This window comes from Aspergillus karnatakaensis, assembly GCF_047715665.1.
Source record: "Aspergillus karnatakaensis strain CBS 102800 unplaced genomic scaffold BJY04scaffold_50, whole genome shotgun sequence".
Lineage (NCBI taxonomy): Eukaryota > Fungi > Ascomycota > Eurotiomycetes > Eurotiales > Aspergillaceae > Aspergillus > Aspergillus karnatakaensis.
This window is the reverse complement of record NW_027395762.1, coordinates 80,108-107,977: the sequence shown is the minus strand read 5'-3', so window position 1 is coordinate 107,977 and position 27,870 is coordinate 80,108. Positions and strand designations below refer to the sequence as shown.

The 27,870-nt window shown below is 52.1% G+C and overlaps 11 protein-coding genes across 11 annotated transcripts; 7 read left to right on the top strand and 4 right to left on the bottom strand.

The window, feature by feature from the left end:
- The first annotated feature begins 60 nt into the window (after nt 1-60).
- On the top strand, nt 61-1,345 carry BJY04DRAFT_196811 (uncharacterized protein). The gene is made up of 4 exons (XM_073712408.1): nt 61-274; nt 330-482; nt 546-680; nt 752-1,345. Exons 1-4 carry the CDS (start codon nt 96-98, stop codon nt 1,179-1,181), a joined length of 897 nt encoding a protein of 298 aa, XP_073567796.1. The 5' UTR covers nt 61-95; the 3' UTR covers nt 1,182-1,345.
- Nucleotides 1,346-1,683: 338 nt separating this feature from the next.
- On the bottom strand, nt 1,684-3,569 carry BJY04DRAFT_230248 (cytochrome P450; the record flags this gene model as incomplete). Its single annotated transcript, XM_073719250.1, has 7 exons — nt 1,684-1,849; nt 1,934-2,097; nt 2,197-2,316; nt 2,371-2,661; nt 2,714-2,945; nt 3,002-3,314; nt 3,365-3,569. The coding sequence occupies 7 exons, from the start codon at nt 3,567-3,569 to the stop codon at nt 1,684-1,686; spliced, it is 1,491 nt and encodes a 496-aa protein (XP_073567795.1).
- A 2,184-nt stretch (nt 3,570-5,753) lies between these two features.
- On the bottom strand, nt 5,754-7,418 carry BJY04DRAFT_230247 (GMC family oxidoreductase; the record flags this gene model as incomplete). Its single annotated transcript, XM_073719249.1, has 1 exon — nt 5,754-7,418. The coding sequence occupies one exon, from the start codon at nt 7,416-7,418 to the stop codon at nt 5,754-5,756; it is 1,665 nt and encodes a 554-aa protein (XP_073567794.1).
- A 1,354-nt stretch (nt 7,419-8,772) lies between these two features.
- On the top strand, nt 8,773-10,735 carry BJY04DRAFT_196810 (C2H2-type zinc finger protein). Its single transcript, XM_073712407.1, has 2 exons — nt 8,773-9,083; nt 9,140-10,735. The coding sequence occupies exons 1-2, from the start codon at nt 8,953-8,955 to the stop codon at nt 10,098-10,100; spliced, it is 1,092 nt and encodes a 363-aa protein (XP_073567793.1). The 5' UTR covers nt 8,773-8,952; the 3' UTR covers nt 10,101-10,735.
- Nucleotides 10,736-11,056: 321 nt separating this feature from the next.
- On the top strand, nt 11,057-11,302 carry BJY04DRAFT_196809 (uncharacterized protein). Its single transcript, XM_073712406.1, has one exon. It carries the CDS (start codon nt 11,069-11,071, stop codon nt 11,246-11,248), a length of 180 nt encoding a protein of 59 aa, XP_073567792.1. The 5' UTR covers nt 11,057-11,068; the 3' UTR covers nt 11,249-11,302.
- Nucleotides 11,303-12,843: 1,541 nt separating this feature from the next.
- BJY04DRAFT_196804 (uncharacterized protein) lies at nt 12,844-16,051 on the bottom strand. Its single transcript, XM_073712405.1, has 6 exons — nt 15,710-16,051; nt 15,523-15,663; nt 15,422-15,478; nt 15,297-15,368; nt 14,602-15,250; nt 12,844-14,556 (listed from the first exon to the last, which is right to left on the bottom strand). The coding sequence occupies exons 1-6, from the start codon at nt 16,020-16,022 to the stop codon at nt 12,852-12,854; spliced, it is 2,937 nt and encodes a 978-aa protein (XP_073567791.1). The 5' UTR covers nt 16,023-16,051; the 3' UTR covers nt 12,844-12,851.
- A 308-nt stretch (nt 16,052-16,359) lies between these two features.
- On the top strand, nt 16,360-18,024 carry BJY04DRAFT_196799 (uncharacterized protein). Its single transcript, XM_073712404.1, has 3 exons — nt 16,360-16,945; nt 16,990-17,102; nt 17,146-18,024. Exons 1-3 carry the CDS (start codon nt 16,369-16,371, stop codon nt 17,908-17,910), a joined length of 1,455 nt encoding a protein of 484 aa, XP_073567790.1. The 5' UTR covers nt 16,360-16,368; the 3' UTR covers nt 17,911-18,024.
- Nucleotides 18,025-19,033: 1,009 nt separating this feature from the next.
- On the bottom strand, nt 19,034-20,130 carry BJY04DRAFT_196795 (glutathione S-transferase family protein). Its single transcript, XM_073712403.1, has one exon. The coding sequence runs from the start codon at nt 19,766-19,768 to the stop codon at nt 19,103-19,105; it is 666 nt and encodes a 221-aa protein (XP_073567789.1). The 5' UTR covers nt 19,769-20,130; the 3' UTR covers nt 19,034-19,102.
- A 774-nt stretch (nt 20,131-20,904) lies between these two features.
- BJY04DRAFT_196794 (uncharacterized protein) lies at nt 20,905-21,407 on the top strand. Its single transcript, XM_073712402.1, has one exon. It carries the CDS (start codon nt 20,913-20,915, stop codon nt 21,087-21,089), a length of 177 nt encoding a protein of 58 aa, XP_073567788.1. The 5' UTR covers nt 20,905-20,912; the 3' UTR covers nt 21,090-21,407.
- An 811-nt stretch (nt 21,408-22,218) lies between these two features.
- On the top strand, nt 22,219-24,023 carry BJY04DRAFT_230244 (uncharacterized protein; the record flags this gene model as incomplete). Its single annotated transcript, XM_073719248.1, has 4 exons — nt 22,219-22,342; nt 22,403-22,752; nt 22,808-23,123; nt 23,167-24,023. The coding sequence occupies 4 exons, from the start codon at nt 22,219-22,221 to the stop codon at nt 24,021-24,023; spliced, it is 1,647 nt and encodes a 548-aa protein (XP_073567787.1).
- A 490-nt stretch (nt 24,024-24,513) lies between these two features.
- On the top strand, nt 24,514-26,231 carry BJY04DRAFT_230243 (cytochrome P450; the record flags this gene model as incomplete). The annotated part of the gene is made up of 2 exons (XM_073719247.1): nt 24,514-26,066; nt 26,228-26,231. 2 exons carry the CDS (start codon nt 24,514-24,516, stop codon nt 26,229-26,231), a joined length of 1,557 nt encoding a protein of 518 aa, XP_073567786.1.
- Nucleotides 26,232-27,870: the final 1,639 nt, after the last annotated feature.

Genomic DNA, 27,870 nt, shown 5'->3' with positions numbered 1-27,870 from the left:
GTTGTCGCCCTCGCCCGATTTGCAACACACAACAAACAATCGAGCAATCGCCTCCTGGGTCACAGCATCCCAATCTACTTCTTCACTTAGCCGCCATGGCCCCCATTTCTTCCTCTGTCTTGGTCACCCTGGCCGTCTCCTTATTCTCAGCAGTTTCCGGCGCAAACGACATCAATGTCTGCAAGGAAGGAAGCTGCGGTGACTGTCCGCTGATCGTGTGGACAGACCCCTCACCGGAATGCGCTATCTTTGAAAAACCATCGTTTGATAATGCGTAAATCCTCATCACCTCCTGCCTGCACCAGACCGACTGACGCAGTTCCAACTAGCGGCTACGAGGTCCTCCCCAGTGGAGGCTATGCCCTCTATCTCGACATTCCGCAGCCTGAGGACAGCTGCGCATATATTGTTGGCGGCAGCGCCACCCCCGGCGTGTCCTGTGGCCCGATCATTGGCCGATACTTCAACGCTGTCTGCACTCGGTGCGTTTGCCTTGGTTTCCCTGCAGCAGGACCCGTGCTAATAGGACTTGTCTTCTCTTGCAGTGTAGCGATTAGCTCGCCAATAAGTCTGAGCTACTGCTGCGGCGACTGCAACCCTGAAGAGGCCAGGGTTATTCCAGGCAATCTCACCACCCGCGCAATCCCTGCCGCTAAGCGTGACTGCGATACATTCACGCAGTATGTTCTTCTTTATCCCGATTTGCTCGTCCCCACCATACATGTCCTTTGCTAATCAAATGGTGCAACAGAGATGGTAGCGCCTACGAAACCGTCGGTGCGTCCCTTAAAGTTTCCGACGACGAGGTAGGCCCCGGCCACATCGACGTCTCCAAGTCCGTGGAAGTTGGCCGGTCCACTACCTTCTCCGCAAGCATCGGCGATCCGTATGGTATCATCTCCGAGACCCTCGGCGTCGATTTCAGCGAGTCCGAGTCCACAAGTCTCACTTATAGTCTTGACATCAGCGAGGGCCAAAATGGATATGTCGCGTGGGCTGCTACTATGACCTGCTACAGGGGCACCCTCTCCAACTGCGATGATGGCGTCGAGGAGACTGGCGAAGCTTGTACTCCTAAGAAGGACTCGGATGGGAATGCTGTTGGGGTTTACACTTTCGTTAGCACCTCGAAGGAGGTGCCTCCGGCTGACGCGAAGCGCGGTATGCGGTTCAGGTACTAGATGCTGCTGATTTGAGCGGACCGTACTGGAGAAGCTCCTCGACGAGGCCTCATGGACCATGTCCTGGCTATGGTCGTGTCTTGACTTTGACATTGTTTTGCTTCCATTTGTTTTCATTGTGATCAGGCCTGTCGCTCCAGAGTCTAGTATCGCTTCCTACGCTCCTTTGATTCTGACTTTCTTCCGCATTCCATTGGCTGTCCAAGACTTGTACTTAGTCAATGTGACAGAGTGTTAATGATATTCCCATGGACACAGGAAATCTCATTGCTATAACCTGACTCTATAAGTCCGCCGTTTGCGCTGTCCCCATACGAGTAGCAGTTCCGGAAAGCATATAGCTAGCCCGATGCTGTATCTCTAGACAGCACCAGTACTCCCAACAAAACAGCAATCCTATATATATCAACCAGTAAGTCAAAAAAATCAACTAAATCATACCCCCAGTCACCAGACACATCTGCTATCCCTCTATCTATTTAAAGCCAAGATACCGTATACATCAAACAACCCCACCCCTCCTCGCCATCTCGACAAGAACACCAGGCTCCGTAAAATGCACCGTAAACCTATCAACACTCCCAGGAACAGCCTCTTTATCAACTAATCCCACCTCGTAGTTCAGAAATAAGAAGCCCAATGTCATTGTGATTTCCGCTAGAGCGAGACTGTACCGATCTATAATTAGCCACATATCCTTCGTAAAAGGAATAGCAATGAATAGAAACAAGCTGGATAAAAGAGAAACGTACTTCTGCCCAAGACACATCCTCGCCCCCCTCGAGAACGGCACAAAATATGTCTCTAGTTCCTTTTTATTTGGACCTAGCCACCGCCCCGGGTTGAAGGCACGCGCGTCAGAGCCCCAAATTTCGGTGTTGTAGTGCATTGTGTGCACCGATATCGAGACCGTTGTCTGTTGCGTAGTGGGTTAATTGTGTTTACGAGATAGTTGCCAGGTAAGATGGGGTGTGTGATCAGATAGTCGGTGATGGGAAGGGGTAAGGTAACCTACACCGGCAGGGATGACTTGTCTGTCTACCATCAACGGCGGAGAGAGATTCTCTGGAACGACGCGGGGGAGGCGCCCGGGGATCGTCATGGCGAGGCGGAGAGATTCCTTCACGCAGGCAGTCTTGAGGGTGTTCAGTCAGTAGTGGTCCATTTATTGAGAGAAGGGGGAACATACAAGATACTCGACCTTCTCGAGAGCAACAAGCGACGGGAGCTGGCTATCCTTCTCAGGGGGCAACGCCGCGTCAAGTGCCCGGACTAGATCGGCCTTGACCTGCGGGTTCTTGAGGATGTGATATAGCCCCGCCGTTAGTGTTGACGCGGTCGTATCGGCCCCGGCAATTAGGATATCCATTGCCTGTGCGACTTTCTGGTCATCGGGAATAGACGATAGGGCGTCGAAGATTACAGGGTGTGGTGGAGGAGTGTGTTTCTTCTTGTATTCTTCTAGCGAGTCTGCCCCGTACTGTCCCAGGGTTAACTTGTACTCGGTGTTCTATGGATTAGGAACAGTTTACCTGACGAAGCTCCATCAGAGCTTCAATAGTTGGATTTAGAAGCGCGATCAAACTCTTCGGGACCGCATTCGACAAGTGCCGCAGCCACGGCCGGTACCGGAATTCAGCAATAGCTTCGAAGGCGTTTTCGAATGCTTCGAGGTATGACGAAGAGAAGTTTTCTGATTTCCCGTCAAGCATCCCTGTTGTTCGGCCAAAGGCGAATTGCATGATTATGTCGGTGGTGAGGAGGCTGGATAGTTAGTTCTTGGTTGTTGAAGTATGTCTAAGGGATCAGAGAGAACTTACCGAAACGCGCTATACCCTTCAATCGGTCTGGTATCTGAGACTGGGTCGATCTTGTTGGCTAGCATGAAAAGTTTCTCGCGGATCACGCCTTCTAGCCTGAGAACTGCTGATCGTGAAACAGTAGGGTTGAGCAGGCGGCGACGCTCCTTGTGCCGTGCCGGATCGGTCTCGGCAAATGCAGTGTGAGGTGTGTTGAAGGCGTCGTAGAAGTCTGCATCTTTAGAGAATGGCGAGGTTTGGCTGTAGATTGTCTTGTAGAGATCGACGTCGGTGAGGTGTAGTTCGTTCGGGCCTATTCTCAGAGCCTTCGTGTCTGATCGGACGTTAGATGAATGTTTATAAGCAGAACTGATGCCTGCATACTATGGTCTTTGTGGAGCTTCTCGAAGACATCTTCCGCCTTTCCGCCCTTGCTCACTTCATATAGCCAGTTGTCGGACACGCAGGCTTGTGCTGGACCGCGGAAGTGTTTCAGGGGGTGAAAGTACACTCGGTAGATACGGAGTGATAGTTTATATACCAGAAAGTACCCGGCTAAGACACTGAAGATAGGGATAATGGGGAGCATTGTAGCGATGTGGAAAAAACCGCAAAGAGACTCGAGCAGCCACGACGAGCAACAGCAACAGATTATAAGTTTTCAGCCGCCTGTGCCACCGAGGAGTTAAGAGCCGGCTCATAGTGTAACCCGGCGTTGTGAGGCTTTTGGGTACACGTCAAAGGCAGCACTATTTGTCATGTACGACACCGGTAAGCTTCGAGAGCCGTGATCCGGTGAGATGCTGTTTCAACGGCGGGGTTACGCTGATCATATTATCATCATATGGGGCAGATCGTCGTTCTTACTGCAAGATGAGATCTGCTCCTTGGACTTTCTTTGTGGCCCCGGAAGCCTCACCTCACAGCCATCTGACAGGAACATCTACCTCGGAAGTTCCGAAGCGTGCTATACTAGAGATGGTAAGGTGAAAGCGCTGCTCTTTGCTCAACTGTTTTGTCACTTTATTAGTGGTCTCAGTGTCATCTTCGCTGAGCTTGTACGATAATATCGCATCGAACAAGGTTCTACTCTTTACCGCCAGATCAACAAAGTCTAAGCTACGACAAACGCGTCAGTGCTCGTGGTCTTTGACCAACAAGAGAGCTTATCCAAGCTTCTCCGGGTGGGCGCTGGTATGACAGGATATACCAGCAAGGTCAGCCAGCTACATCATGGCAACACCAGGATGACAGGATTACGCGTCGGCAGTGGGATTCAGCAGAAAGACACCAGAACTGGTTACCAGCCCGGCATAAGGTCTTCAATGTTTGCAGAAAGGTATGGGAGACTGGGGCACAGGCAGGGGTAGCCCTACTAATAACCTTACAAGTCAGCATGATTCGGTATCCTGTTCATGCAGTCATTCGGGCTACTTGCCGATGACTAGGTGACGGATACGGAGTATAGGCGGCAGCCAAGCCTCATATTCTGAGCGGACAAACTGTCTGAACTGAGAATCCATCCCGGTAAGCATGCAGTACTCAACACAACCCTGCTGGGGCTCGGTTCACGGGTATGGCGCGTCTGTGGCCCTGGATGGATTTAAAACAGGACTGGATAGCGCATGGGGTCTCGAACACTTTGATGGTGTGATCTAAAGTTGGATCCGCGCCCTGCAGACGCTGACTTGGGTATATCCTCATAAGGCTGCTGACTTCCAAGGGTTCTTACACGGGATGAAGAGGTTGGTAAGATCGAGAATCTAATCCAAGCCACCGTCAGCACCATTTATTAGGCCCCATTGTCATCTTCGGCCTTCAGTCTGAATCACAATTTCCGTCTGTTCTTTAGAACGTCGCCGAAATTAGAAGACGCCCCCGGCCATGCTTGGCAATTCTCGTTTGGGGCCGAGTTTGTCTTGCATCTTATTGTCGTCTAGGTCGCGTACTATGTCGGGATGATCCTGATCATGCAATGATTCGCAGAGTATGTGCCTTTTCTCAATTTGCTTTCCGGAGCGGCTGTCATTGCTTCGTGGCATCATAATGGACCTACAGGGCCGGCCATGCAGGGCTTCGTAGAAGCCGAGGCGGAGGACTTCCCGCGGGTGGAACAATTAAATGATGGATTAATGGGATGGCCCTTTTCTTCTAACACATCGATAGGAGGATACATGCAAAGGGAGAAAAGGGAAAAGAACAAGGAATTGCTGACAAGACAATGAAGGTGGTCGTAAGGCAAGCATCTAGGAGGTAAAAACCATTCAAGGCGTCATCGGGTAACCACATTTACGGTGGTGATACCGTGCGCGGGGTTGATGGCGTCCCAGCGGGCTTCCACGCCGCGGTGGTTCTGGAGGCTCAGACTAGGTGATTGTTAATAGTGAAAGGGAAGGGGTAGGTGTATGTTAGGTCAGCCAGAAGTTGAAACATAACGTGACAGCTGACGTGCACTGCACCATTGATGGCGGTGGGATGCCGTGAGTCTTCTATCATGGCTACTGAGGTCTCCACGGGGACTGTCCGAAGAAATATGATGGCCTGGGGGGATAGGAAGGGTAAGCATGAGGCTCAGGGCTTGTCTAGACCGGGAAGTCAGATGGTGTGAGGCCGACGGAGGTACGAGCGCACTACAGCTCAGGGTTGCATGTATATTGTGTTACATGAGCTATTAAAATCACTCGGTATCTTTCTTTAGGGAAACGCAAAGATGGAGAAAGATCACAGGTTTTGTTCTGATGGCGCATGCGACCTAAATAGATGCTGAGACTATTCAAGTACCTAGGATTAGGTCTGCTGCCTTCTCAGCAAGAGCATAAAGAATAGCCTGGTAATGCGCCGCCACCGGCAAAGGAAGTACACTGGCGTCGGCAACGCGCAAACCCCTGACGCCCTTAACCCGCAATTGCGTGTCCACGACCTTGCCCATCGCCGCTGAACCACCTGCATGGAAGAATGTGATGGCCCCATTCCTGATATTGCGGTCGATCTCCTCGTCGTTAGAATCGAGCGTCATCGGCTCACTTCCTGGGCGAGTCACCTCTCTCTCAACTATGTCTTGACCCTCAGGGGTCTGTAGCATGAGCTTGGCTACGTTTCGGATGCCGTCGCGTAGGATTGCTCGGTCGACGGCGGTGGAACTGTAATTGGGGTCAATCAGGGGGCTGCTCGCTGGGTCCGCATTGGCCAAGGTGATCTGGCCGCGCGAGGTAGGAGTCAACAGGAGTGTGGCTGTGGAGATGTGCGTGCCGTCTCTAGGAGTTCCAAATCCAGTCACGGCTTCATTCATTGGCGCGTAGATGACGAGGACCTCGGAATGCGCAAAGCCCTTATCGAGGTATGGGTGGTTGTCAGGGGGAGCCTCCCCAGTATCTATTTCCAGGGCCTGTCGTATCTCGTTCGATGGCGTTTGCATTGTTGTATTCCAATCATAAGGCACGCCCATTCTGTATGCCGGGCTGGTCCAGAGGGGCGTCCCCATTGACAGTCCCTGTTCGGGGTGGCGCAGCTTCCACCACTGCGGAAAGCAGACGTGATCGTGGAAATTGCGGCCGACCTCTGGCAGGTCCACGAGCTGAGGGATGGAGTGTTGTGCGAGGTCTTCTGCTGGCCCGATTCCAGAGAGCATTAGCACCTGTGGGGTGCGGTATGCACCTGCAGAGATAATGACCTCTTTTGAGGCATGATACTCTTCTCCACTAACAACCTTTACCCCCGTGGCAACTTGCTGGTTTTCTTCTTGCTGTAGAATTACCTTGGCGACCAATGTGTCTGTAATGATGGATATACCCTGGCGCTTTGATAGCTCATAAGCCTCGCCTGCAAGCTGTCGCTGGCCCTCCCGCCAATTCTCGCCAAAATCGGCGATCCCAAGCGGATTTCCACCGTTAGCATCCGGGTTGAACTGAACGCCAAGTCGCTCCCACGCCGACCTAATTGGTTCTCTCAGCGGGTACTTGCGTTCGGGGCTGGTAAGGGCAACGATGGTGTTGGAAATAGGTCCACTGGTTCCATGAACAGCCGGGTCGGCATTCTTGTCATAGTGGCTTTCGCTGCGCTTGAAGTACGGCAGAAGGCCTTTGTAACTCCAGCTCTGGTCGCCGACTATTTCCGCCCAGAGATTGTAGTCGACTGCATTGCCTCGGGTCCAGGTCCCGTAGTTGACGGCGCTGCCGCCGCCCAGGGCCTTGCCGGCGGGGTTGTAGCACTCGCGGTTGTTGAGGTGTTTCTGCGGGACAGTGGTGTAGTCCCAATCTAGATCGGAGTGATGGGCGCCAAAACATGCTAATGGGGTGCTGGTGAGAGGGTGGGCGACTACGTTGGACCCTGCTTCGATGATCAGGATTCGGAGAGTCTCGTCTTTGGAGGCCAGTCGACCTGCCAGAGCACAGCCGGTTAGGCCACCGCCGACGATGATGTAGTCGTAGGGCTGGGACATGGTAGATAAGAAGTAGAATCGGAGAAGTGGATGTGGCAGGGAGGATGGACGTCGAGTGGAATGTTGCTGGCTTTTGAGTCTGTGATATTAGGGAATAAGGCGGGCAACGCTAGTTCATGACCAACCAGCACAACCGCCCCCACGGCCAAAAGCTTGATGGTTCGAGTAAGCAAGGCGAGGAACAGCGACACGGGAAGGATCACAGCAGCCGCTGACTGTAGCAGAGGGCCTAATCTCCGGAGGTGCCCGAATCCTAATGCACTGCCTCACAGACGGGGACCTGTCCGATAGTTGACTCTGCTGCTCCAACTTGACATGGCGAAGAACCATGCTACGTGAGCCCGTACGCCGCTTTACTGCCATCTCGCATGTGGTCAACACGCTGGAGGGATCGTTTTGTAATCATAACAGCCATTGACTTCAACTCCAACCAAGGAAATAGCTTGCCGTCAATGCGGGTATGGGGTTGCATTGCTAATCTTGCCATTGGTGCGTTGCCAACGACGATCCCAACACCTCCAACAAACCCGCGAATAATATTACAAACATCACTGAGAAGGAGCGCCAATTCAACCGATTCCGCTGTGCCAGATTACAAAGCACCGCTCATTGACTCGCGGTATATCCACATATCCCGGCAGCGGAACCGATTAACCGTTTTACAATTGTCTATCAAGGCTTGTTTGGATCGATCGGGTTGCTGGCCCTCCTACAGTATTCTACTAACCCGACGCTGGCTCCGCGCGAATGGACGAGTGGTATCGTGTGCTTTCACCAGTGTGTCGGTCGGGGTCTGTTCTCGTTCTTTGTCCATGCCATGACCACGCCGTTTGACCGCTTTTTAGACTGCTAATGCAATGGGCCGCTTGCCAGGCGACAAGCCAGATGCGTCGGTATAAGTTGTCTTTGTCTCCTACACACCGACTCAATCGACATGAGCTGGCTAGAGCTAGGCATTGTGTCGCGACAGCCAAAATGTCTTCGAGCATCTCTCCGCCAAACAGTTTGCTACAACCATGTGATTTCTTGCAGTCGCCATCCCAGAAGCATCTCCGGATCAACAGCTGATATTTTTCGTCTCGGAGATGTAAACGACCCGACCTAGTACAGGCTGCCAGCATGCTTTGAGAGGGGATGGTTTGCCTACTGATAGTGCAGATCGGCTCAGTCGCCCAGCTTGTTTTTTGCTGGTGGAGGAAGGAGGCGACTGGTCAGCTAATCTAAACAGCTTGAGGGGGATATTTTGCCATTTCCAAAGAACTGATGCTCTTCTCCTAGATGGTAAGTATACGGTAGTTGTCTTGGCATCATTTCGACTCATAGTGGCTCACAGCGCCATCGACCAATCAGATCCTCTGAACCAAATCAGGGCTTCTCATATTCTTGCGACTCATCCATCAAGATCATACTTATATATTACCTTACTGTGATCTCTGTAACTATACTACTTGTACTGACCACCAAACCCATAATCTCACCCACGATAGTACCGAATCTGACAACGCTGGACACTTGCAACGCTAATACAGCCAGCATGACCGACACCTGCGCCACCTCAGAGCAGCTGCCCCTGGCCATCGCACAATCTCCTTCCTCCTGCATACTCTGCAACACAGAATTCAGTGGCCTGCAGACATGGCGCGCCCACGTTAAAAGCGACGAGCAGTAAGAAACTGTCCCTTCCTTGACAACCATCCCACCTAACTAACACTTGCTTGCAGTGTGTACAATCTCCGGGCAAAGATAGCACAGCCGGGAAGCGCCATACAACCATTGCATAAGAAGCAGAGATCGCCATCACGCTCTGCAAGGAGAAGTTCTCCCAATGTCAACCCCTTTCGTTCGACAACCAGCAGTGAAACCGAAGACGAACCATCAGAGGTGGAGTTCAATCCGGCAACATGCCTATTCTGCTCGCAAGTATCCAGCACAGAGGACGATAGTACGACGCACATGGCCACCGCACATGGTTTCAGCGTACCCTTCCAGGAGTTCTTAGCCGTTGACCTGGAGACAATCCTCTCCTACCTACACACGCTCATCTTCAGCTACCGCGAATGCATATCCTGTCATACGCAACGAGGCACTATTAAAGCCGTACAGCAGCACATGGCGTCGAAGAACCATTGCCGGTTCGAGATCACGGCTGAGACAGAGGAGTTCTACACCATCCCCCAATCACAATTTCAAGTTCAGGCTCGGAATGATGTGATTGAAGAGATGCACTGTGACCCTACCTTACCCGTGCGCCTACCATCTGGGAAGCTCATCGCGCATCGGAAGAACCTCGACGTTAACCCTCGTCGGGCCGCTCGTCGGGAACTACCTGATGGTGATTCGTTGGGCACCGCACCAGAAACGACAACCGCGTACTCACGATTAAGATCAAAAGTCCCGAGAGCAGGAATACGGCAAAATCCAAACCCCTCATCAACATCGCCTCCATCGACTCCATCTACAGACCTAGAAGTGGCCCAGCGGAATACAAACGGAGGCGGCGAAATCGTGCATAGAAGCGAGGCTCTTCTTGCCGCCCAGCTATCAAAGCTGCAGGTAGCGGGTAACAGAGCACAGCAGAAGGAGGAGAAAAGACGAGGAAGGCTAGACCGAGGAAGCAATCCGCTGTTGTTTAAGCATTTCAGATTGGATGCTGGTGATAGTCGGATTGGCAGGGCATTCTAGCAAAAGATCGAATAGGGACGGCTGTGATGGATCAATGCCTTTTGGTTTAGAGGTGCCCGTGGAGAGAGAGAGTGGAAATATTGTTCTCTTGTCCGCTGCGAGATCTGCCATGCCTGAGCCCCGTACTCCGTGTGATAATGTACTATCCATACCCTAGGCCGATATGAAGGTAGCGATCATGCAGGTTGCTTTGAACCACGGGATACATAAATTCAACAAGGTGTACTCAAACTCAGCAGAGGACGGCTCAAGCCATTAATGCGGACCTTGAAGTAGGTAACAAGAAAAGGGGCATCAATCTCACCCGGGCAAGGTGTGACGGCACTAGAACCACCAGGCTACACCCCTGCCTCCCGCATCTCTGGTTGGTGCAAGGGAACTGGATTGGATAAGACAGACGGTGTCTCCTGGTTCCAGTAGCTCCGGTTGGCATTACTACCATAGTGAGCCGCAAGCACCAGAACGACCCCGCTTCCAAGAGTAAGACGCCGAAGAGGCTTTGTCAAATCCAAGAAGCAGCTACACCCACCAAAGCCCCGGGCCAAGGAACGGGGAATGTGAATAGTGGCTATCTTACGTTACTGATTAGAACACATCAGGGGAGCGTACGAGTCAGAATAAATATATTTTCTCTCCATTCTTTAGATATTTCAAGAGGATTACATGACCCCAACTGTCCGGGTTACCGCTACCGCTACCGCTATCCCTGCTCCAACTGAGGCAGCTCTGCACTTCTCTCAAACCCTATAGCCTTCCACGCAAAATCATAGCCGTAGGAGCGAGTGTCAACTTCCCTCAATCAGTATCCCATTTTATTTCGAACCAACAGGGTGTAAATCTTACGTTTCATTTATCCTCATCCACAATGACACCAGGGGGTCGGGTCGCCAGCGGGCCAGACGCAATTGCAACCAGCGCAGTCAGCAGAGAGCACCCAGCGTGATCCGTTGCATACAGCGATTTGTTTCATGTCCCCGGTGCAGTTATATCCGGCGCCCGAGCAGGGTGAATTGAGGTCTACCGCGGTGGATAGACCGGCCAGGAGGGCCAGGAGAAAGGGGATTGCTTGCAGGATATGCATGTTTGGTATTTGGCTGGTGGGAGGCTTTTCGGGAGACTTTGTGGGGGTGAGGTGGTCTCTTGCATAAAGCTAAGTAGACTGGAGGAGTATTCCTGCTGTGAAGAGTTCAGTGTGCTTGCGCATCAAAGTGGGAGAGATTGGACTTCCAGCAGGTCCAGTGGGTGTTCTTATACCCTACCCTTGGGTGTGCTTACTGTAATGTCGCACCAGGGAATGACCAGCCTTGAGTGTGATGAGATACAGCCTTGTCAGTTAGTCAGAACCGACGTCTTATACGCCAATATGAGTAGGATTGTGGTGCTGTCATGTATGTCAGATCCAGACATCCCTCAGCTTGTGTTTTGTGTGGTAGCCTGAGGGATCGGTGACTTGAGGCTCTAAGTCTGGCATAACAAAGGCATCTCAAACAATGCCAACCTCTTCTCCATAAGTTGCTTCTGTATCGCAGAGCCCTATATTCCCTTCAATTGGCCCGTCGCATTGTGGAGAAACCGTAGTATGCGTACTCTGGAATCGCTATAGCCAAACGCTGGACTATAGGATGATACAGTTTGTCCCAGGCTCCGAGCTTAGGATGTCGGGAACTCAACAGGTATAATCTACTTAGTCTGAGTCCAGAACAGCCATCTAACTGCACTATCACCAATAAGTAGAGATAAATCCATGGGTCCTTCCAATACCCAAGACCGCTCCTGGCCGTTCCAGCCCGCCCCGTCCAGCCCTAGCGCCGCCTAACCCAAGACACTAGACAATCCAACCACGCTAAAAACCACGCGAAAGGCTGAAGACAATGACCTACCAGCCCGATGGCTCTATAGAAAGCCAGATATAAATACCTCGCCGTCGCTCGCGAGGGGCAGCGGTTTCATTCACTCCTTCTCATTCCCTCAACGCTGCTATCCCCTACTTCCTCTCAGAACCAACCCCCAAACAACCCCAACATCACTATTTGCCAAAATGCCCATCTACTTCCAAGAAGGCGTCGGCTTCCGCGACCGCGAGGGCGCTGAAAGTCTCGTCCGCCAGGCCTTCGCGGGGACCTTTCTGGAATCTATCTATGATGGTGAGGATGATACGAAGGTATCTTATACCCTCGCCTCCCCGGTCTTTCCCTCTTTCTCTTCAACCAGGCCATACTTTCTTCCACTTGCTACTCAACGTCTGCTGAAATGAAATCAGGAAGTCTACATCTGGGACGACTGGCACACGAGCACCGATCCAAACCTGCACCTGGGCGTTCGCGTGTTCCAGGATAATGACGGCGTCTGGGTGACGAGTTACTATCATGTTTATGGGAATGGGATTTATCGGTATCTGGGTGATGAGACGCCGAGTACGTTGGCGCAGAGGAATGGTATGTTTTTGTTCTTTCTTTTGTATCTGTTTTTCGGGGTTGGGTTATAAGGGTGGGTTTTTATACAGGATGATTTGCTGACTGGGTTTTGTAGAGAAGTATAATACGCAGAATTGGTATGGGGAGTCTTGAGATGAGGCATAGAGAAGGGTTGGAGGGGGTCGGTGTTGAATCATGGATGAAATTGTCAGGATCTATGTCTCATGGGCTGCGATAGCGTTTTGATACGAGTGAGGTGAATCGAGATTTATAGTACAAGTGTGGATTGTTCACAAACGCTTTGGAATCCATGTAGGAAACACCAGCTTGACAAGGATTAACCACCACCGCCGCTGCCACCACCCCCTCCACTCCCTCCGCCGCCGCTTCCTCCTCCTCCTCCCCCACTGCCTCCACCACCACCACTACTGCCCCCTCCATCACCACCATAGCTTCCTCCATACCCCACATAACTCACCGAAGCACTCGCCGCAGCAGCCGAGCTACTTCCACACCCGGAGCCACAGTTACGCTCACTACCCTTGTGGGCAACTCCATCCCCGGCCTGCGTATCCACGTGCTGAAACTGCCCGTCCGTACACTGATATGCGTCCCCCGTCGAGTTGCTATCCGTGATCGCAAAGTAGTATGGATAATAGTTGCCTGCAACACCCTGGTTGTAGTTATCACTCCGTCGGGTTCCAACGAAGCCGATATAGTCTCGACTTGCGTCACCGGGCTGGAGCTCCGTGTGGAACCGCACTGATCCAGCAATTGCCCACGGCGTATCGGTGGGCTTTATTCGGGAGTCGCGGAGCTGCTCGTAGCGATGGATCTTTTGAGACTGGTCTTCGAGTGCCCACTCTGCCAGGAAGTATTGTCGGTTCGCGCCCATGTCGAAGTAGTGGCTGCAGGGTTGGGCGCGGTGGATCCCACCCAGCTTGACCCGTTTATTGCAGAGGTGCTGGGGCTTCGGTGTGCTGTCGTCAGCGTGCAGCCAGTTGGTTGCTTTCACAAACCGTGGCGATCTGGCCATGGCTGTTGCGACACGGGTGAGTGCGGCTGAAGCGGCGAGGATGGTACGCCGGGATTTCACCCAGTTCAAGAACGCTGGTGCGGCAGTTCCGTTATAACCGTTTTCGGAGAATTGCGCGGGGTATAAATGCTGCTCCCGTTGAAGATGGAGGGTGATCATGGACCATGTGTCGAATGGAAATGCCCAGACGTGTTTTGCGAGATTGCACTCGCCGCACTTGGTCGGACAGCGGTTCCATGCCTCGGAGCAGTCCCAGGGAAACATGTCTTGGTTTTTGTAAAGTGGTCCCTCGAAGCAACCCCAGTCGTGCCAGTACTCCTGTAACGAGTCGATGATGTCTGCGTCTTTGAAGCGACCAAAGTAGTATCGATAAAGATACTCCTCTGTCAAGCCAGGAGGGACATCGTGTCTGCTGAAGATGCGTTGGTGGGGATACTGTGTTGCATCTGGACCAGCAAAGCTCATTAGGTACAGTGGCTTTGCTGAGGTAGGAACAGCTTCTGGGCCATTGACTAGGGGTCCGAAGACGCCTGCATCCAGAATGGAAGAACAAAACTTGGAGTGGTTATTGGTTCCTGCTCTCCATGTAAGTGATGTCCTCTGGTCGAGGAGTTTTTCCGTTATTGACTGCAAATAGACCTTTACTCTACTGTCCAGAAGGACTTTCAGTTTATCGACAATAGGCCCAATAATTGCATTCATTGCGTTATCTTGGCCTTCCACCGAGTCGGGAGCCTGCTCACTGGCAGCCACGAGGAGGCTGATCACTTCCAGCTCCAACTGGCCTTGAGCCTGAATGTCGGACAAAAGGCCGGAGAATGGCGCCCCGACGACTTGCTTTAGCGCTACCTTGTAGTACTGCCGTTTGTCTGGCGTTGATCCTTCGTAGACCTGCCTTGTACTGTCTGGAGTAATTCGAAGGGTGCGCTTGTAAGACGGGCGAATGGGAAAGTCCTTGTGATAGACAGGCATGCTCCTTAGTGAGATATAGACACCGCCAGAGGAACTGTTTTAATTAGTCAAGTTTGCGAATATTAAGGGAAGCACTCACCTCGAGTCTTCAAGGTCAATAAGAAGCGGCCCAGTTTGTAGGCTCACATGTAAATGATCAAACGGATCATCCTCAACGCACTCTCTGAAGAACAGAGGGACGTCGGCATCACCTTTGGCTCTTCCAACCGACGTTCCCATGTACGATTTGGTCGCATACTCTTGCTGGCTGAACAAGGGATCCCTTCCAATGATTGACTGTCTCTTCATCTTGGCCACCACACGGGAAATGGAGGTTTTCCGTGCAAGCGGCGGCGCTATATGCGCAGATGCCAGTAGACCATTGTATTTGGCCTTGCCTATATCGTGTGGAATTTTGACGACAGTGCAGTTGCTTGCAGCGTCCGTGTAATGCATACGGTTGCGTATTCTCCATGACGACATATTTACAGCATTTGTATCGTTTGCGTAGCAGCCGCAGGGCTTCTCGGCATCTGCTAGGTGAAGCGCATTCTCGACAATGGAATGTTTGTAGACCTTGCGGTAAGACTTGTCGCCATAAGAATGGCTCCAGTAACATGACTCACAGAGAGTTGAGGAGTCAAGCTTGTTTTTGTCCTGAGTGAACATACTACCTGTGATGGCGTTGCCGCATCGGATGCACTTGAGGACTGGGAAATCGTTCCCGTTGGTCATGCCGTGGGCCACCACTATCAAAGTCAGTTCACTCTTACCAATGGTAGAGATAATACTGACGTTGTGGTACGCCGGGGCACTTTTTCGGCGCGCCGTGTGTTGCTTTGATCAACTGGTCGATATCGAGGAACCCTATCTTGTTAGGGGCATCCGTCTACTTGGTATGGTCTGGAGGATTAACTCACCTGCAGTTTGGAGCAGCAGTCGGGCTTCTTCCTCGATGCCAGAGAATATCGGAGTGTCTAATCGCATAAGTAGAATCCCACATCTGGGTTGTCAAACTTACTAGCCAAGTTCTTCCGAACCTCAGCCTTCACCCTCGCGCTACTTTGCTCCGCGATGGTGTCAAGGGCGGCATTCTCAATAGCAGTCTGGCCGCTGACACGCTGTATCATGGCTCGACCATTGTTCCTCTGCCTCTCGTCGCCTATAATTTCAGCCATAGAAATAGTGAGTGTGGCCAAAAGACTCACGATATCGAATGGCAAAAGCGCGTGTTTGCTGGCTGACCTGGTCGAGAAACATGTCGTAGCCGTGGATATGTTCATCCTCATCTAGGTCACTCCGCAGATTCGCATATTCTGGACCTCTCCATATCCTTAGAGTTCGGATAATGTTTTCAAGCTCATCGCGAACTCCTTGCCAATAGAGACTCTCGATCTCCTGTGCGAGGTGCTCCTTCCCAGGCCCGATCAGGTTCCAAGCACCAGACGTGGGGGCAGTAGACGTGCTTGCTGCTGGAGCCGAGGTGGACTTCCACCGCGTATGGAACGGTTTTCTTGACATAGCGCAGTGATCTTCACCTCTTGGAATAACTGTGGCTGTAAGCACATCGAATATATAAGCTTCGCTAACGATGGGCGCCTACTCTCAGGGCACGCGACCGGGCGAAAGGAGAGGCAGCTGCGCCTCACGGCAGTGCTGAGCACTTCCTGCAGAATGCAAGCAAGGCGGGGGCATCGCTTGGGAAGCCTCGATTTGGGGTAGCTCCAGCCGCTAGCCATCGCGTGTAACCCGTATTCCTCTAGCGTCCATTCTTGCCCCGTGCCCGGCCGCCGAGCAGCTGCCTGCCTGCAAGGCGGTTTCAGCCTCCGTGCGACATCGACAGCTTCATCTTCATACAAAGCCGTGCATGTCCCAGCTTAGCTTCGACCACAGAAACGCAGAATACCGCATCACGATGGCTCTCGTTTCTCCGACACACCTTCTCACCCTCCACAACGCGAGCGAGACGCAGATCCGATCGCTCCAGTTCAACCCCTCAAGAAAATACGACTATGTCAGTAAATTCTCTCGAGCAACGGCCACAGGAATCCCGGATCCCTCAATATTCCGTAGTCTTCCCAAAGAAAATACAGGAGGGAGAGCCCTGCCAACTGTCAGCGAATGCGCCATCCACCTAGAGATGCTAGAGGCCTTTCATACCCTGCGCAACGACATCATTCATTCCAGAAAACTGGACGATACCTTTGACATCCATCCGACTCCAACGACTGTCTATCGCAAGAAGCGCGAGAACAGAAAATATGTTATCGAGACCGCCTCTATCAAGGATCGCACTTTTGCGGAGAGGCGAAAGACGAAGTGGACACAGTACTTGCGACTAGCGACTATTCGGTTCCATGACTGGATCACGCTCGTCGATGGCCATCTAGCAAACGCTAAAAATGGAGGGAGTACTCCTAAATGGCTCCTTCTGCCGCCACTGGGTTAGTATCTCGAATTACATGAAAGCCCGTGCTGACTAGGCCAGATGTGCTGGTGATATGGCATGCATTCCTCTTGAATTGCGACGACTTCAAGAGCTACTGCGAGGGCCGAAATCTAGCTCACATACAAAGCATTGCGTTTCCCTGGGCCCAGATAGTACGTTGACCGTTTTCGGCGCGAAAGATACTGACCGTGATAGCACGCGGCCATCGATTCAACAACGTACCAGTATACTCTGCCGATAGAACACCGCGAGTGGCTTACGAATTCCAAGATTGACCCTGATCTTTTTGAAGCATGCCGTGCTGCTTCCAGGCGAGACGGTATGACCAAGAACTTTCTGTCTGTGTTTGACCGTTGCCATCTACCTGGAACCTGGGAAGAGTTTGGTGGTCCAACATTGGCACAGGCTGGAAGTATTAGCAACAAAGCCTTGGTCGAGAATGTCGAGCGCCAATGTGTGTTCGTTGACAAGATGCACGGTCATCGGTGGATCCGTAGTCCAGCTGTGGAGGGGACGCTGCGGAGGGCTATCGACCGCTACGACAAGTTCCTGCATCTTTTCCGTCTACATCCCAATGTATTCTTGGTGCCGACCCTGGACGTTGACCTTGTCTGGCATACTCACCAATGCAGCGCAGCCAGCTATCGAGGCTTTGTCACAGAGCGTGTCGGTCGCTTCATCAACCACGAAGACAAGATAGGGCGGGACACGTTAGACGATGGCTTCACCAGCGCGGAGCAGTGGTATCGGCTGAGGTTTGGAGAGCAGTATCAGGTTTGCCTTTGCTGGTCGTGTGAGGCCATTCTCTCCGCGGTGGAAGAACTTGACGACGAAATGTTGTCTCAGATCGAGCCGCCCGTAGCTGATCTATCCAAGGCGGTTGAGGAAAAGGTTCACTATTATAGAGAGGCGGAGACAGCCAGGCGGCTGGGGAGGGCAGCTCCAATTTGGAATCACTAGTAGTGAGGTCTGTTTCGATATTGTTAGACAGTTACTATTTGGAGCGAGACTGAAGGTGAGAGTGAGACACAAAGCCTCCAGAAACGTAAACACAACCTTCAATTAAGTCAGGGAATCCCCCTTTTCCCTCCTTCTTCATCTCTCTACACCTGAACATCTTCTTTCCCCCACTATCTAAACATTCTTCTATCCCTCCCCATCTATCAACAATCAGCCGTCGTACCTCTGGTACTGCTTCCATCTACACCAACCCTGACACTCATCTGTCACCTCGCACACCAACAACAACCCCAGAAACAAATCTTACACCCTTTTCGAAGTCTCCAATATCAACACAGATACTTCAACCCGCTAAAATGGTGATGATGAACTGGAACGCCGAGGCGAACGCCAAAGTAAACACCCTCTCACACCTTCTCTTCCACTTCATCTCCAGGCCCAGTGGACTAACACAAAATCATCAACAGCTCTTCCTCGCCGTCCTCGAACAAATCAAGACCCAGAGCGTGAAGCTGGACTACAAGAGTCTCGCTGACTTTATGGGTCCTCGTACGTCTTCCCTCTTCTCTTTTCACCTCCTTCCCTCCTTGCTACTTGCGGATTCATTTACTGACATGTCATGTCATGTTCACTGTCCAGCCTGCAACCCCAAATCCATCCAAAACCAATTCACCAAGCTGAAGAAAATGGCTGCCGAGGAAGGCGCCTCTTCTGCTCCGGCTGCTGAGGGAGATGCTGCCGGTGCCGGCGACGGTACCGCTACGACTGCGGGGAAGAAGCGCAAGGGTGCGCCGAAGAGTGGTGGTCCGGCTAAGAAAGCGAAACCGGCTAAGGCGAAGGGCAAGGGGAAGGCGATGAAGGATGAAAGCGAGGAGGAGACTGGAAGCGATGGGGATGAGCATGGCGAGGGTTCTGCCGGGGATATGGAGGAGTGAGGTTTTGATGCTTGTGGTTGGTTTCATTTGGGAGGTTCGCAATGGTTTGGTGAGCATGCTCCTGGGACGGGGAGTCTGATCTGGAGGGTTCGGGGCATTGGTGATACGACCAACGAGGGAAGAGAGCAGCAGGCGGGGTGCTTTAGTTACTTGCCGGCGAGCAAATGGGAAATCTCAAAAGGACTTGGGTTACTGGCTTTATTGCGACAGGAATATGATTCTATACCTCCCTCTATATCCCAAACAGCCAAGAACCATCACACAAAGCTCTTACTAGGCGCCTCAACACCCAACGCCAACTCCATCCCCGGATCCCCCTTCTCCATCGCCCTCTTATAAGCACTCCGCTCCCCAATCCTTCCCAAATAATCCACGATATTCGGATATTTTTCCAAACTAAACTTCGCAAAATACCTTGCCGTCGTCAACGGAAACCCCATCATTACATCTGCCGCCGTGAACTCTTCCCCAGCAAGCCACGCATTCTCCTTAACCCGCGCATCCAGCATCGCCAACGACTTCTCCAGTCGGTCTTGGTTATACTTCACAACCTGCCCCTCGGGATCTAGGTCTGCCATCTTCGCCATCATAATCCGCCCGATATTCGGCATGAACGTGCCATTCGCCCAGTGGAACCAGTAGAGGTAGTCCGCGTAGGCTGCGTGTGAGGGGTCTAGCAATAGTCGTCCATCTCCGTGCTTTCGTGCAATGTATTCCACGCATGCGCCGGTTTCAGCCAGTGTGATGGGGCCGTCTTGGATTGTTGGGGCGGAGCCTTGTGGGTGTAGGGACTTGAGTTCGGGGGGTGCGAGGAGGGGTGTCCGGGTGTAGGTTTTGAGTGAGTAGGGGATGCCGAGCTCTTCGCAGAGCCAGATTATGCGTTCGGAGGTTGAGACGTGCAGGTGGTGGATTGTTAGGGGCATTGTGGTGGTGGTGGTGGTGGTTGTGATGGTGGGAGGGTGTTGTATTGGACTTGGAAGAGGTAGGTAGGTGTTGATGGATGGGTATGGATTTCCCTGAGGAACAAACAGGAGGGGTGGGTGAAGCTTTGATGTGGTCGATCGGGATGGTTCCTATGACGTACGTAGGATCGCCGCTTGTGGGGATGAACCCCTGATCCATGCAGCCATTGCACGCATAACTTTATGATCTGCCACATAAATCATGCTAGGTAGAGACCATTTTTGATCTGGGCTGGTTTGCGAATGTAGTGATGTTTTCGGCGGCTTGGCGATAGGTAGTTCATAGAAAACGAAATTGAGATTCCTTGGTATCAAATCATGCGAGGGCTAAACTTTTGGTTTGAACTGGGGACGTGGGTTGCGGGCTAGGAATATTGCGGAAATATATATCACGATCCCAGAGGTGGTGGCTATTGGGTCCGGACCCGTGGACCCGCCAGTAACATAAAGAGGAAATGCTGATTACCTCCGATACACCATTTCAGTCATGAAGAGAATCAAATTATATCTGCTAGTAAATTGATGAATTCCTGTCTTTGCAGGTGTGGTTGAAGAAGCCTTGACCGATGCCTCAGTTTGCAGGCAGCTGTTACAGGTACTTGCCAAATCTACTCGGTAGTAGGGTATGCTTTACCAGGGTAGGCAACAACAGCCCGGGCACGGCGGGTTATGCGAGCAACAACCGATTCTTTGTTACTCTGCCCAGAGACTCAAAGCACCCCAAAAATGAAGCGCAAGGCATCTCATTCCACACCCGATCCACCCCGCAGGCGACAGAAGTCTACGCCACTTACTGCTGATGCCCTCAGCCGTCATGACAGACGCCTCCCGCGTCGTTCCTCTTTCGAACGGTTTGAGATGGCTCCAGCTCGAACCGAGATCGAAAATGACACCTTGTCCACTTCAACAACAACCCCCCACCTTCTCGTTCTCCTCCCACAGATCGTGGTCAAACAGCCCTCCTAGAATAGCCGATGCACAGTATCGTGGTAGCCATCTTCGACGCGCAGGAATCTGGGTGGAAGATGAGATACCTACAGACGCTAGCACCTATCTGGCGACAAAGGTATTTTGCGACTTGTTGACAAACGACGAGAGGCTGAGCATGGTCTTCGAGAGACTATGGAGTAAGTCTAAGCAGCTTGCTAGAAGACCTGTGGATCGGAATGAAAGGGCGTCTGCCAATTATACGGCCATTGATGCGCTGGGGTTCAAGGGGTTTCAGGTTGCGCGCAATCAAGGTATGATAGTCGGGGCAAGGAATTGGATGTTAGCGTGTTAAAATCGCATAAGACTGGCGCGAAGACTTAAAGCTACTGATATGCCATCTCCCCATCGTTCAAGGAAGACAAGGCCGACTGGCCGAATTGTCGTCACCACTTCCAGTGTTCGAGCTGGAAACTCCATGTCCAGATATTTCTGTTGGTTTGTCAGATGAGAGCATGATAGCTGCACTGGAGCCCAAGAAAGGTCCCAACCTTGCAAGAGATTTTCTACTTGACCTGCAAGATACCTCGTGTCTTATAAGTGATCCACACGCCACTCTCTAGGACTTGCGATTCCCGTTCTTGATCGTTCATTCAGAGACTGGGGCAACAGGTGGGAACCTTTATCAAGCGCAGAACAAGGCTGCGGTTGGTGGTTTAGTTGCACTTCAGATACTGGAGAACTTGTCAAATCTAGCCCAGGAAAGTCAGGAGGATACAGAAGACGGCAATGATGCCACGCAGGAAACCACATCCACCACGTCGTTTGTGTTCTCTGTTGTCTCCGAGAGGCCGTCTCATGGGTTATGGGTGCACTTCCGGAAGCCTGATGGAGACCTTGGCATGGCATGTCTAGGGGCTTGGAGGTTGACCTTATGGGACGGATGTAGGGATTTTTTGCGCCACCTCTTTGCAGTGTTGAGATGGGGGAGCGGAGAGTTTGGCAAGACAATCGTCAATACCATCCGGGTTACTGTAGAATAGTCAATCTTGGTCTAGGAATGATGTCCCTGCTGTAATAAAGGTAGCTTAGATGTCAAACAGCTGAAGGTGTGACTGACTCTAGGACGCGTTTCGGTAGCGTGTCTCATTCCTGCCTTAGAGTCAAGGCATTATCCCCGCACAGCACCTCTCTCCGCGTCTCCGGGGATCGCCATTTTTACTCCTGGCAACGACAACACCCTTTCGTCACCGAAACACCTTCGTTCTAGCGCGTCTCGTACCGCCCATCTGCTGATTTGTTCGAAGTCGTCTTGCATGACAGGATACTTAGACACTATCTTCCTCCTTCTTCATCTAGGACGACCGACCGCACGACCGGAGCACCGCACCCCCGCACCACCTACCTCCACAATGCCCGAACGAACCGAAAGCCATCGGCTACATTGAACAGACCGGCGGATACAGAGGGAATGATAAACGCGAATGTCAGAAGCACACCCCGACTGCCCACCTGGCGGTACGAAGATCAGGTTTCGAGCGGCCCCGCGCCCAAAACAGTCGTTTGAATTCGCCGCTGATCAGAAATGGGTTGGCTCGCGTCGGAAGCGTGAGTAGCTACTAGCGATAGGAATGTCCTTGCTGTTGACGGTATGCTAAAGGTGTACAGGTCGCCTGACGTACGTTGACATGACACCGCGGGTAGCTAGGAACTCATCGCAGGCGGATACTTCGAATTCCAGGAAACAATCAACGCGGACACGATCGCAAGACGCGGCCCCTTACCCGAAACCAGCAACACCACCGATACCCCAGATACAAAATAATACACCTGCTTCTCAAGATGAATATGAAACACACCGTTCGGAGCAGGTGGAGCGCGACCCTGGAATAGCTTCTCGTTGTCGATACCCGGTGGGACCGTTGTATGGGTACTCCGAGACGTACTCCGATGAATCGTATATGGACTTTCAAGAAGCCTGTTTGACACGCCATTTTATTGAAAACCTGGCGCCGCTGGTAAATATACGCCCCGAGCACTCTGAAGCGAGCTAGATGGGGCTGATATGTACAGTTCGATGCAAGCGATATGGATCGCCACTTCACCATAGTCGTTCCCGAACGAGCCGTCCTCTGCCCTGTCCTTCGATATGCCGTCTACACTGCATCCGCTGGCCACTTGCTACGGCTGGCGGATTGTCGGAAGGAGTCTAGTGGGATCGTGTCGCTGGATGGCATGCAGCTCCCTAATCTGACCCCGGACATGGCGATGCGATACCATGACATCTGTATCGCGCACTTGATAGAAATATCGAAAGATCCGAGGGAGGAATATAATGAGGATGTATTGACAGCTGCAACGATACTTCGGTTCTACGAGCAGATAGATGGTATGTCGCCTATATCTCCCCTAAGACTTTACTGACGGGTTAGCTCCCTCGATCGGTAACTCCGAGGCCTACTTGAACGCCATTCAATTCATTGTGAATACTCAAAAGGATGAACATTTCTATTGCTATCAGACGATCGACGGCCCACCACGAGACAGCAGCGTGCATCATACTCCATCAGCATCCCTGCGCCATTCAGCCTGCCTCGCCGCTTTGCGTCAAGAGATATGGAGTGCATTTCTGCACCAGCGCCCGTTTCGCCTCCCTGTCTCACGACAAAACAACTACAGTCTATGCGACCCGAACAACGATTTCATCCGTGCCAACAGAATCTTCGTCTGGGTTGCTGAACTCCTTATACTATGTTTTGGGGGTAGTAATCACGTAACAGCACAAGAGAAAGTGCAGCGGTGGAATATGCTCAAAGCAGTCGAACAGGCATGGGGAGAACAAAGGCCGCCGCCACTGAGTCCGATATATTACCGAGAACGAGACCCAAGCGGTGGAAGGTTCTTTCCTGACGTATGGTATACCAATGCATGTCAAGTCGCCGGAGCGCAGCATGTTGAACTCGGACGTATTTTACTCGCTGTGTCTGATCCAACCAGAACATCGAGATTGGGGATCGGTGCGGTATCACGGAATCATGCTCTCGCTGCTGAATTGCGCAGTATCACCCGGCGACTTTGTGGGCTTGCTCTTTCTAATAAGAAATGTCCGTCAGCAATGATCACGGCGATGGTTGCAATATCCGTGTGCGGGGAATACTTCACTAATCCTGCTGAGCAGGACGCATTGCTCCAGCTGTTGTATACCCTAGAACATGACTATGCATGGCCGACGGAGGGCACGGTTGCCGCCTTGCGCGCCTCATGGGCGCAGAATGGCATCGGTTCGTAAGGTCCGGCGGAAAACGAGTTCCTATGCGGCGGCATGACAACCGATATTGGTACATGTTGTCAACATATGCAGTTGTGTCGGCCTCTGCGGACGAGTACGGAAGCGAATCAGCGCTGTGGGATCATACCCCAGTTCTACTCAGCCATGCGGGGTAGCGAGACCCGGCGATGCCATCATGGATCCCGATCGACTCTCGAGTAAGGAAACAATCTCCGCCTCGTAGGGTTAGTTTTTTGCAGCGACGCGGAACATTAGGCATAGTCTGCTGAGGATGGGTTAGTAATTCTCGTTACCCGAAACGGAAACCTTCCGATTTAGGCAAGTGGAGACTCGACCCGACACCGTTTACTGGACTGGACTCCTTGCCATCACCAGAACACCAGGAAGGATGATGGTGTCGGAAATCTTTTGCGTACACAAGTATAAATGTCCTTAGCCATGTTCTCCAAGGATTGAGGATCGAGCAGTTAGCCCACCTCAACTGTCGACCATGTTTGGAGTACTTTTCTTCGCCGGCACAGCTTTGACTGCTGTCACCTACATCTTTATCTTCCCTTTCATCTACTATTTCTATGACCCCAAAGGACTGCGAAAATATCCGAATTTCTCTCCTCTATCTGGTTTGACCGACCTGCGTCACATATACCTCAGCGCCTGCGGTTACCGATCAAGAGACCTCTACCACGCCCACAAGAACGCACCAATTCTGCGTATCGGTCCGAACTCCCTTTCATTCGGGGACACGCGTGCTGTCAAGGATATCTACGGCCACGGCACGAAGTGTTTCAAAGACGTCAACTCGGATGTCTTGAGTGGCTCTCATCGTCAACTCTTCGACGTCGTCGATAAGACTGACCACTCGCGCAAGCGAAAAGTGTTGTCTGCCGCCTTTGCCATCAAACATTTGGAAAGATGGGAGTTTAAAGTTGCTCATAGTACGCAGCGCTTGATTAAGGCAATTGACTCTCACTGTACAACACCAATGCTTCCTGGTCATACCAGTCCAGATCCCGAGGATGTCAACTTTGACTATGGAAAGTACATCAATCTGTTCACGATAGAGGCAATCAACAGCATCGCTCTATCCTCCGAGATGGATCTCCTTGATACTGGAACCGACATGGTTACCGCTCAAAGGATGGACGGTACTACCTACCGCGCTCGGTACCGACACGCTCAGAACCAGCTAGCCATCGGTCAGGCTGTCTTTGTGTGGGACTACAAACACTACCCGTGGATAGCATGGTTGTCCAAACTAAGCCCCAAATGGCGAAAGGTCTGGAAAGATGGGGAGCCGTGGGAAGATGTGGTGTACCACCAAGCCGTGACCCGTCTCAAACGCTACCTTGCTGGCGAAAAACTAGACGATTTCTTCTCCTCCCTCATGGACGACAAACAGGGAGCCCCCAACAACCTGGAATGGGGAGAGATCGTTGCAGAAGTTAGTGCGATTATCAACGCGGGTGCTGATACCACTGCAATAGCACTTACTCAGGTTCTTGATCTTCTTCTTCACCATCCTGACTGCCTTCGCAAACTTCGCGAGGAAGTTGATGCCGTCCTGGATGGCAATGACATTGTCGCCCCCTATGACAAAGTCAAAAACCTCCCTTACCTCCGCGCCTGTCTTGATGAAGCACTCCGTATAATCCCACCAACATCCGCTGGTCTCCCCCGCCGCACACCCCCAGAAGGCGCACAGATAATGGGCGAGTGGATTCCAGGCGACACCTCCGTCTCAATGACCATCTATGCCGCGCACCGAGACGAAAACATCTTTCCTGAACCGGAGACATACTGTCCGGAGCGCTGGCTTGACGAAGAGAACAGGAAGCGGATGGAACCGTACTTTATACCGTTCTCGGCCGGCGCGAGGGGGTGCATTGGTCGGAATATATCATATCTCGAGCAGACGGTCGTGTTGGCGACATTGGTGCGTCGGTACGAGTTTGCGTTGAAGAGCCCGGAGTGGGAGTTGAAGAGGCATGAGGCGTTTAATCTTGTTGTCGGGGAAATGCCGTTAAAGGTTTGGCGGAGGGAGGAGTAGGGGTAGAAGCAATAGTGGCAATCAAACGATTGTACTGTCTCCGAATGTGGATCAGCCCTGAAGAAGTACACTCTTAGTGAGCGGAGTAGACTTGTCTCAGCTGATGAAGCAGGTACAGTAGCGCCCCAAGACCTTCAATCTCTGATAGGATACTCAGCTAATCTTGTTGGTAACAAAGGGGATCTTCAGTTGCTCCTGCCGCCAGGCGAGCGCCAGTATCGATGGCGTAAACACACAAAGTACGCGAAGCAGCGCAATCTCTCTCAAGGGCCGACGAAGCATGCTTTGACAGATGCCCCCTGTCCGCAGAAGGCCCCTATATCTGATCAACCCTTGACTCTTGGTTTTCTCCCGACTCGACCTGCCAATTAGCACTAAAGAAAGTTTTATGGTGGCCTAGCGTTGGGAACCCCAGCCAGACATGTCCCTGATGGGAGTTGGGACTCGCAGAGGATCTCACATGCCCAGGCTGTGCGAGATTTTCAGCGGAGCCGTCATCCAATGGCGAGCATTGTATGCCAACATATCACCAGAATCGGCGCTCCACCACCTGGAATCCTTACGGCAGAAGGCGATGGGTCCTTGAAATGGGGCCTACCGGGATACGTCGTTATTCCGCGGACTGAACCCCCCACGCAAGATAGTCCTCTGAGCGAGGTCAAGGCAGAGCACCAAGAACGAAAGGGATGCGGCGGTTAGGTAAAAAGAACTGCGAGCAAGAGGATCCGCCACGCTGCAGCAAGGCCTTGCTGAAGCCAGCTGAGCGTGTGATGTGATGTACGCGTGTCTCTACGATGTGCCCTCAGACTAGGGTCACATCGGCAAGATTCGTGGATTGAACCCTCGTATGCTGCAGCGACCTGGGCCACCTATCACGAGAAGTGTATTATGCGACATCTGGAATGACTGGTATGTTTTCGGTCTACCGTTCTCGTACAGACAGGTTGTGCATCTGCGGGCGTCCATTCCCCTAATATCCTGCCCCGGCGGTCCTCAATATTTTGATTGAGGAGCAGAAATCCCCCAGGGTACTCAATAAGGGGCTCTGTCAGATATGAAAAGACCTCGAATCCTCTTCGCGGTCCTGAGAAGCGAAAGGGCTACTGTTACAGCTGCTCGTGCTCTTGATTATCACCATGGCAGGACAAGAGGCACAATATGCTGTCAGGTCCTCCCACGCCGGGCCTGCTGTCTACCAGTCGGTTGTGGAACGCTTAGTAGCCCAACCACGAGTATCTTCGCTCCCAACTGCCTCTATGGACCAAGAGCAATCGACTGAAATGGGCCTGAATCTCCTCTGATGTCCATCCAGGGTGGGATTGCATCCGACCAAGGTCGATGCCATATTTTTCACGGCAAACTGCGGCTAGCTCGCATCACACTTGTTGTGACTGACCGCGCACAGATGCACGAATCCATGACTCGACAGGCTGCTCCATTCGCCGGTCCACCTAGCGTCCGGTACCCACGCCATGCCGCCGTCCTCGGATCTCCATCACCACTAGGCCTCAGCAGACATTACAAAAATGCATTGGTCAGGAGTGGTTAAAGAAGGCGACAAGCTGGAAAAAAGCAAAATGGAACAGTCAAGACAGCCATCCCAGGTGGTAAAGCCATCCCACGCTCGATGACCGAGAAATGGCACTTGGAGAGGTATAAATACCCCCTTGGAACCGGCGTCTCGACACTTGTTAATCCCATCAACAACCGCTCGATCCCAAACCATCCAGCCTGCTCCCATACCACTCGCTCTTTCAGCAAAAACCCCTCCTATCTACGATCAAGATGTCTCCCTGCTCC